Source organism: Montipora foliosa, chromosome 3, assembly GCF_036669935.1.
Source record: "Montipora foliosa isolate CH-2021 chromosome 3, ASM3666993v2, whole genome shotgun sequence".
NCBI lineage: Eukaryota > Metazoa > Cnidaria > Anthozoa > Scleractinia > Acroporidae > Montipora > Montipora foliosa.
The window spans coordinates 28846717-28856716 of NC_090871.1; the positions used below are offsets into that span (position 1 = coordinate 28846717).

A 10000-nucleotide genomic window follows, 5' to 3' on the forward strand; every position below is an offset into this window, starting at 1 on the left:
AGATGTAGTTACACAAAGGCCTCATGGCCTTTGTTACTTGTAACCACGTCGCGTTTTTTTTTTTTTTTTTGAACTTTGTGTGTCGTTTATACTGCAGCGCATACGCTGTGTCCGAAAATGTCGGACGCCACCGACATCGCTGTTCGCGATAGACATTATATTAATGGTTGTGTGGCTGTTTTTATAAGAAGGGAAAAAGCGTAAATTATTTTTTTGTGGAAAGAGAAATTTCGGGCACAAGTTCCACAGGGTGTCAAAAAAGAGCATAAGGGACTGAGTCCAGACGTTTGGCGGAGCAGCCTGTCAGCGCTCTATCAGACAAGAAACTACGAAGGCAAAAGTTGGAATGCTACCTTCCTATCTCTACCACAAATAAGTGCGACCATGGGATTCGGTCTCCCTTGAGAAGGGCGTTCTTGAATACGATTGTTCTGACAGCGATGAAGACTCATGGTACAAATGACAACACCGAAGATGACAATGATGTTGGAGACATTCCATTTTTGACGTGCAAGGCCAAATTCCTTCTCGCAAATGTTTCTCGGTTCGAAAGAACTATTCGCTTCAATAACAGAATTATATCCTAAGCCGTTGCTAGAATTTATTTAAGAGACTGAAAACACTTCTTGATGGATGCGACTGAAAACAAACAACAAACGTGAAACAGCAGTGAGGACCACGTGACTATTTTCCCACCTTTTGCCATTAACCTTTGCCTGCTTTTTTTGCTTGAAGGGAAGTGTTTTCATGCTAATTATAGGAATGTCAACAGAAAGAGTATTCTTGCTAATGATCGTATGCATTAACACTCATATCAAGGGCTATAATCGCCGTTTCATAAAGCATGCATCTCCTGAATGAAATCTTAACTTACAACCCAATTTAACAAAGTGGAACATATGAACATTTTCAATTCCTACTAATAATGGATAATCACGCATCATTTCATTTCAAAACTGTGATTCCGAATGTTACAATTAAGGTCAATTGAGATCATGAAGGTTGGTGGAAAACACCGACAAGGCGTATTCTAAATAAACTGTAGCTGTAGTTGATGACGAGCTAGGTTGGACATCATGCCTGACGTCATGACCGATATCGGGATTGGCCGATGAAAACGTTTGGGATTTCGGGATAAAGGGAAAATTTTGGTTAGAATGGCGGGAGTGAAAACCCTATTGGAGACCCTCATAAATTAGTACTACGGTACTTACTTTTCGAGTAGTAAGTACAAATTGCGTTTCAAGTTTTCATTTCTAGACAACTTGATAACAATAATATAACCCAACACCCAGACAGTGTTTTCTCAGAACTCAAAAATCTACGATATCTGTAAGTATATTGACACAAACATCAAGTGAAAAATTTCTTGGTCATCCCCCAAAGAGCTCATTTATTTCGTTGATTAGTGAATCACAGAAAAAATCCGGACTCCTTTAAGGTCTACAATAAAGTTGAATCTTAGACCTTGGCCTTCTAATATTCATACTGAATGCTATTCCACTACTTCTTTTTTTTTTTGGGTAAGGGTTATGGTTAGGCTTGCTGTGACATCATTGCGGGGACCCGCCGTGACCGATATCGGGATTGGCCGATGAAAACGTTTGGGATTTCGGGATAAAGGGGACATTTTGGTTAGGATGGCGGGAGTTAAAAACCCTATTGGAGACAATCATAAATAAGTGCTACAGTACTTATTTTTCGATTAGTTTTCATACAAATTGCGTTTCATGTTTTCATTTCTAGACGACTTGATAACAATAATATAACTCAACTCCCAGACAGTGTTTTCTCAGAGATCAAAAGTCTAAAAGAGCTGTAAGTATATTGACCCAAACATAATAAAAAAACTTTCTTTAGCTATGCACTTCGTCATTCCCCAAAGAGTTGATTGACATCGTTGTTTAGTGACTCATAGAGCTGTTTTAAATCGTAGGACCAATCGATAACCCTTTTCCAGGTGATCTGGTGACGTAACTCGGAGGACTGGGGAGAAAAATTTTAACGCCGTATCCCACAACCGCGCGCGGCCTTATTTTCGAATTCAACATGGCAGAGGCGAAGTTAGATCACGTCGGGTCTACTTGAATGTTCATTCAGTAACAGGAAATGTGGTAGACACCGAATGATCTGTTGATTTTTGGCGATGGAAATACCGCAGGGAGTTTGGAAACAACACCTAAGGCCGCGCGTGGTTGTAGGATACGGCTTTAAAATTTTTCTTCCCAGTCCTCCAAATTACATCACCAGATCACCTGGTTAGGTTTATAATGAAATTGGATTGCGCATTACACTAAATGTTATTCCACTCTATCTACTTTTGCTGTGTTAAAGTTATAGTTATCCTAACTGTGACGTCATTACCAGGATCCGTCATTTGCGGGATCGGGATTGGCCGTTAAGAACGTTCGAGATTTCGGGATAAAGAATAAATTTTTGGTCATGATGGCGGGATTTAAGAAACCCATTGGAGACCCTCATAAATTAGTACTACATTATTTAGTTTTGGAGTAGTTTTCATACACATTGCGTTTCATGCTTTTATTTCTAGATGGCTTCAAAACAACAATATAACTCAACTCCCAGAGAGTGCTTTCTCAGAACTCAAAAATCTACGATTTGTGTAAGTATATTGACGCAAATATAATGTGAAAACTTTCTTTAGCTATGCACTTGGTCATTCCCCAAAGAGTTGATTGACATGGTTGTTTAGTGACTCATAGTGCTGTTTTAAATCGGAGGATCAATCGATAACCCTTTAGGTTTATAATGAAATTGGATTGAGCCCTGGCCTTCCAACATTTACACTAAATGTTGTTTCACTGTATCTCTTTTCGTTGGGTTAGGATTAGGGTTAGCGTTGCTGTGACGTCATGACCGGGATACAGCATGACCGGGATCGGGATTGGCCAATAAGAACGTTCGGGATTTCGAGATAAAGAATAAAATATGGTCATGATGTCGGGATCTAAGAATCCCATTGGAGACCCTCATAAATTAGTACTACGTTATTTAGTTTTGGATTAGTTTTCATACACATTGCGTTTCATGCCTTTATTTCTAGATTGCTTGATAACAACAATATAACTCAACTCCCAGAGAGTGTTTTCTCAGAACTCAAAAATCTACAATCTCTGTAAGTATATTGACGCAAATATAATGTGAAAACTTTCTTTAGCTATGCACTTGGTCATTCCCCAAAGAGTTGATTGGTGACTCATAGAGCTGTTTTAAATCTTAGAACACTAAATGTTATTCCACTACATCTTTTTTTGTTGGGTTAGGCGGGATGATGGCGGGATTTAAGAACCCTATTGGGGACCCTCTTAAATTGGTACTAGGTTACTTAGTTTTGGAGTAGTTTTCATACACATTGCGTTTCATGCTTTTATTTCTAGAGGGCTTGATAACAACAATATAACTCAACTCCCAGAGAGTGTTTTCTCTGGACTCACATATCTAGAAGTACTGTAAGTATAATGACGCAAACATAATGTGAAAACTTTCTTTAGCTATGCACTTGGTCATTCCCCAAAGAGTTGATTGAATTCGTTGATTAGTGACTCCAGAGCTGTTTGAAATCTTAGAACGAATCGATAACCCCTATAGGTCTACAATGAAATTGAATTTGAATTGTTACTAGGTTACTTAGTTTTGGAGTAGTTTTTATGAGCATCTCGTTTCACTTTTTCATTTCTAGAGGGCTTCATAACAATAATATAACTCAAATGCCAGAAAGACTTTTCTCAAAACTCACAAGTCTACGAGAACTGTAATTATATTGACGCAAACATAGTTTGATACGCTTGTTTAGCTATGCCCCTGGTCTTTCCCTAATGTATTGATTGATTTCGTTGATTACTTACTCATAGCAGTTTTTAAATCTCAGAACCCATTTTTGAACCCTTTTAGGTATACAATGAGATTGTATTGTGCCTTGGCTTTGCAATATTTACACTAAATGTTATTCCACTACATCTTTTTTTCTTGGGTTAGCAATGGGGTTAGCGTTGCTGTGACGTCATGACCGGGATACAGCATGACCGGGATCGGGATTGGCCAATAAGAACGTTCGGGATTTCGAGATAAAGAATAAAATATGGTCATGATGGCGGGATTTAAGAAACCCATTGGCGACCCTCATAAATTGGTACTACGTTACTTAATTTTGGAGTAGTTTTCATACACATTGCGTTTCATGCTTTTTTTTCTAGTGAGCTTAATAACAACAATATAACTCAACTCCCAGAGGGTGTTTTCTCCGAACTCACATATCTAGAAGGACTGTAAGTATAATGACGCAAACATAATGTGAGAACTTTCTTTAGCTATGCACTTGGTCATTCCCCAAAGAGTTGATTGAATTCGTTGATTAGTGACTCCAGAGCTGTTTGAAATCTTAGAACGAATCGATAACCCCTTTAGGTCTACAATGAAATTGAATTTGAATTATTACTAGGTTACTTAGTTTTGGAGTAGTTTTTATGAGCATCTCGTTTCACTTTTTCATTTCTAGATTGCTTCATAACAATAATATAACTCAAATCCCAGAAAGACTTTTCTCAAAACTCACAAGTCTACGAGAACTGTAAGTATATTGACGCAAACATAGTTTGATACGCTTGTTTAGCTATGTCCCTGGTCTTTCCCTAATGTATTGATTGATTTCGTTGATTAGTTACTCATAGCAGTTTTTAAATCTCAAAACCAATTTTTAACCCTTTTAGGTATACAATGAGATTGTATTGTGCCTTGGCCTTGCAATATTTACACTAAATGTTATTCCACTACATCTTTTTTTGTTGGCTTAGGAATGGGGTTAGCGTTTTTGTGACGTCATGACCGGGATACAGCATGACCCGATCGGGATTGGCCAATAAAAACGTTTGGAATTTTGGGATGAAGGGAAAATTTTGGTCATGATGGCAGGATTTAAGAACCCTATTGGGGACCCTCTTAAATTGGTACTAGGTTACTTAGTTTTGGAGTAGTTTTCATACACATTGCGTTTCATGCTTTTATTTCTAGATGGCTTCATAACAACAATATAACTCAACTCCCAGAGAGTGTTTTCTCTGAACTCACATATCTAGAAGTACTGTAAGTATAATGACGCAGACATAATGTGAAAACTTTCTTTAGCTATGCATTTGGTCATTCCCAAAAGAGTTGATTGACGTCGTTGTGTAGTGACTCATAGTGCTGTTTTAAATCTTAGGACCAATCGATAACCCTTTAGGTCTACAATGTAATTGAATTTGAATTAGTACAAGTCTACTAGAACTGTCAGTATAATGACGCAAACGTAATGTAAAACGCTTGTTTAGCTATGCCCCTGGTCTTTCCCTAAAGTATTGATTGATTTCGTTGATTAGTTACTCATAGCTGTTTTTAAATCTCAAAACCAATTTTTAACCCTTTTAGGTATACAATGAGATTGTATTGTGCCTTGGCCTTGCAATATTTACATTAAATGTTATTCCACTACATCTTTTTTTGTTGGGTTAGGAATGAGGTTAGCGTTTCTGTTACGTCATGACCGGGATACAGCACGACCCGATCGGGATTGGCCAATAAAAACGTTCGGAATTTTGGGATGAGGGGAAAATTTTGGTCAGGATAATTAATTAATTAATTATTGATTTCTTCCATAGAAAAATTCACGGCCTAACTAGTGAATTCCACGGTAAATTTCAGGCGAAAAACCGACATAGCGTGAATCATGAAGCGATGAGTGCGATATAAATTTTTCGAGTGAAATTTACTTTGGGATTCATCAGTTTGGCAATGAATTTTTTTCTTGAATCGCATCCGTTTTAAAAGAAAACAAGCACACCCTGAGCGAGCGAATGGAAAAGGAAAAAAAGCCATTTCGAAGTCAATAGTCAATAGGCAGCAAATAGGAAGCACGAAAAAATTAGATACCGTCAGGAAACTTTGTCATTTCAAGGTCCAAAAAGAGTTTTACTGGTGTTCTTTATTCCACTTTATCTCTGAAAACGAGATCATTCACATTTTGCTGTATTCCATTGAAACACACCAGCTTGGCTTGGAAGAAGAATTGGCAAAATACGGCAATGCAACCAAGAAGGACAATGAAACTTCAAACAATATCCGCTCCAAAAGAGTACAGATAATTGTTATTTAATTCCAGTTGAGAATAAAAATTCGAGTTTCATTCCTGAACAAAGGTAAAAACGACTCTAAAAAAATTAAAAACAAACGCTCAGCTTTAAGTATATCCCTCCGACGCTTGACTTGAATAACTGCGTAGCCGCTAGTGTGTACCACAGCTATCATGATATGTCAAACTGGATTGAAACCAGCGAAAAATGCAGAAAGAAAACATTTTCCAAACTGTTTTCCACCTGAACACAAAAAGCGTTGACTGTTAAGAGCTATAGTTGACGTAGCATCGCCGTGTACCCACGTCAAGCCACAGAAAGCGCGCAAAAAATGAAGCCTCGCTTATGTTTAAGTGAGTTAACCTGGGTCGGGCCTACAATGTAATCGATATGGTCACGATATGGTCAGCGGATACCTCGATTTGACAGGTATCAATTGACCTTAACATGGATGTCCATTATCAAAGGTGTATACTTGTCACATTGGCATACATGAAGGGGTGGACGTAAAGACGAACGGTCGATGACGTCATGGCTTTAAAACCAAAAATTCTCGCATCGATGGGTTACCATAATTTCTTAACTATGGTGCTCTGCTATAATGTGAAATATTTGTTACTGGGTTGCCAGTATGGCACTTGGTCATTCCCCAAAGAGTTGATGGACATCGCTGTTTAGTGACTCACAGAGCTGTTTTAAATCTCAGAACCAATCGATAACCCTTTTAGGTCTACAATGAAATTGGATTGGGACTTGGCTTTTCAATATTTACACTAAAGGTCATCATTTTTTTTTTGCTGGGTTAGGATTAGAGTTAGCGTAGCTGTGACGTCATGACCGGGATACGTAATGACCGGGATCGTGATTGACCGATAAAACTGTTCGGGATTTCGGGATGAAGTCAGGATAGCGGGATTTAAGAACCCTATTGGGGGGACCCTCACAAATTAGTATTACGTTACTTAGTTTTGGAGTAGTTTTCATTAACATTACGTTTCATGTTTTCATTTTTAGACTGCTTAATGGCAATAATGTAAATGAACTCCCAGAGGGTGTTTTTTCAGAACTCACAAGCCTAAAAATGCTGTAAGTATATTGACGCAAACATAATGTGAAAAATTGCCTTAGCTATGCACTTGGTCATTCCCTAAAGAGTTGATTGATTTCGTTGATTAGTGTGTCACAAAGCTGTTTTAAATCTCAGAACCAATCAATAACCCTTTTTAGTCTACAATGAATTGGGCCTTGGCCTGCTAATATTTACAATAAATATTATTCCACTACTTCTTTTTTTGTTGGGTTAGGCTTACTTTTAGGGTTGCTGTGACGTCATTACCGGGATCCGATGCTTCTGCAATTTATCGGCAGTAAAACCAACTCATCATCTTTTCTTAAAAATAAAATATGATTTTATTTTCTAAGTGCCCCTTAAGAAGACATGCCAAAAATGACCGTGATATGCAATGAATCCAGCTAGAAAATCTCTTGAGATATGTGCAAGGACTACCTCAACGTTCAGCCATTTAATTTCCTTGGGACTGAATTTTCGGACTTGTACTATACGACATTCCTAAAATATGCCAATTGTCAATATCCGCCATTTTTAAACATGTAAGGATTACTGCCCTTGCACACATTTTGCATTGAACGTTTCAAATGTTAGTCTCCTTTTTAGTGTAAACCGAAGAAAAATCAACGGAATAAGTTGAATATACATCAGAGGAATATTAGGTAACACCTACCAGAAATGCTTCGAGAAAAATTACTTGACAAACGAAATCTTCTGTGACTTACCTTGAACTCGTCTTTGCCCGTTTGGATGCAGTTTGTTCGCACTTGATTGTGCTTTCTCCTTTAAACAAGAGACCTTTAGCGAGTAAGTTGGCCTCGTGATAGCAATGTTTCCTATGAGAGCACTTTTCGGCGTTGCACTCTGACAGAAAGAACAGCATCGGATACGATACAAGTTCCTGTCTTCCACGCAATTGAAAGAACACGAAAACAAGCAACCACATACAACAACAACATCGAAGACGTGACTGCAGTCTCTTTTTTGTTTTATGAAAAAAGACGGCACATGTGTAATTTAATTTAATTTAATTTAATTTTAATTTAATACTTCTATTGCGCATAAATCCATACAGAAATGATCAAATGCGCATTACAATGAATACAAAAATATCCTAAAATTACAAAAAAGTTAAAAATATTCTAGAAATACAAAGCTAGAAATAAATACTAATTATATTATTGATCAAACATAGCTCAGACGATGATCAAATCGGCATTACAATGAATTTAAAAATATCCTAAAATTACAAAAAAGTTAAAAATATTCTAGAAATGCAAAGCTAGAAATAAATACTAATTTAAAAAAAGGACAAAGAAAATCAATATCTAAAAATACTAAATAGAAATTAATCAAAAACTACTTTAAAGAGATACGTTTTCAGATGATTTATTGATCAAACGTAGCTCAGGCGGCAGAGAGTTCCATAGCTTATGTGCAGCGACCTGAAATGCTGTGTCACCAAGGTTGACCTTAGTTCTTACATAAGGTGCATCCAAGGTGTATACGAAGATTGTATCTAAATTTGTTTTTTTGCAGACAAAATGCGATGCTACAATGGAATTGTCCGAAAAATTGATCTTTTTGAATGACTTACTCAAGTGAGCTGCCTATCAGTAGACAAGCAACGGGAATGCAAATAAAGGAATATCACGAAATGAACTTCATTGTCAATTTTTTTGGCAGTTTGTAAAAAAAAAAAAAATTTCGTCATAAGGCAGCACTTTCTTCGTGCAAACCCACTAATTTCCTTATGATTGCAGTCTACCAATAGAAGCTTTCACGTCAAATTTATTTGAGGTATTATTTCAGGTGTGGCTCCTGATCTATTAAGAGTTAGTCACTTAATCTGGTGTTGTAAATGATCAGTCCAAAAACAGCTCCTTAATTTAAAAAGAAAGTGTAGCTCTTGTAGGGTAAAGTTCAAGACGTTTTCGATTGCATGATATGTTAAGACTAAATGACAGTTGATTAGTATTCAAACAAAGAAGCAAAATTGGAGTGTATTAAGTGGTAAGAGATGTCAAATAAAATCGAATAAGAAAGGACACTTGCAAGTGATCCCGTCAAGCTTCGCATTTTGCGCGCCAGATGACCATTTTCCGCGTTCTTGCAACCTGCACCGTCTTCAAATTTCACCCATGCTCCCACTTCCTTTCTCCTGTAATGTTTCGAACACAGGTGAAAGTGGAAATATATCCTTCGTGGTATACTGGGCCTTGAGGCTTAACATTCTGCAAAAATAAATGGTACTAGGAATAATACTCTTCTCATTACTCATCGGCCGTGGCTAGTACTGCTTTCCAGCAATTTCCAGTGCCTACAGTTTGATGCATCAATATCGCTACCCGTTTATCCGATGATGCTACAAATATGGTATAAGACGATATTCAATCCTTGAAGAAGGAGTTATGACCGTTTTTTGACATCACACTGTTTACCATACCATAACCTATAAAATAACCTATTAGCTTTTTCCAGTATGTGAGATTCTCGAGGAGACCTTTTCCATTGATAAAATGAAAGCTACACTTTAAACGATACATGAGGAACGTTTGGCAGGCGCGAATAAAAAATTGTCGGAACCTCACTGTTTTGTACGTTAATACCGCTGCAATAGACCTAATTCGCGCAGAGGTCACGTGGTCTGTATTGGGTAAACAATCTCAACAAGAATGGCGTCTCAAAGTGGCGCTCGTGGTGAAAACGATTTAGTTTGGACAAAAAATCTTCGTCTTCTGCCAAAGTTCACCACTGAACAAATTCAAAAGCACTTAGAAGGTTGCGGTAAAAAGGATATTGGTTC

The 10000-nt window shown here is 37.4% G+C and overlaps 1 protein-coding gene and 1 pseudogene across 1 annotated transcript in view; both read left to right on the forward strand.

Moving 5' to 3' along the window:
* LOC137995525 (carboxypeptidase N subunit 2-like) overlaps positions 1-10000 on the forward strand; it is a 199661-nt gene that overhangs the window by 152131 nt on the left and 37530 nt on the right. The window contains exons 7-12 of the mRNA XM_068841060.1: positions 1747-1818; positions 2552-2623; positions 3399-3470; positions 4517-4588; positions 5029-5100; positions 7140-7211. Of these exons, the coding sequence (XP_068697161.1) occupies positions 1747-1818; positions 2552-2623; positions 3399-3470; positions 4517-4588; positions 5029-5100; positions 7140-7211 (432 nt within the window). The remainder of the gene's footprint in view (positions 1-1746; positions 1819-2551; positions 2624-3398; positions 3471-4516; positions 4589-5028; positions 5101-7139; positions 7212-10000) is intronic.
* The window catches only part of LOC137994708 (uncharacterized), a 1883-nt pseudogene continuing 1759 nt past the window's right edge, over positions 9877-10000 (forward strand).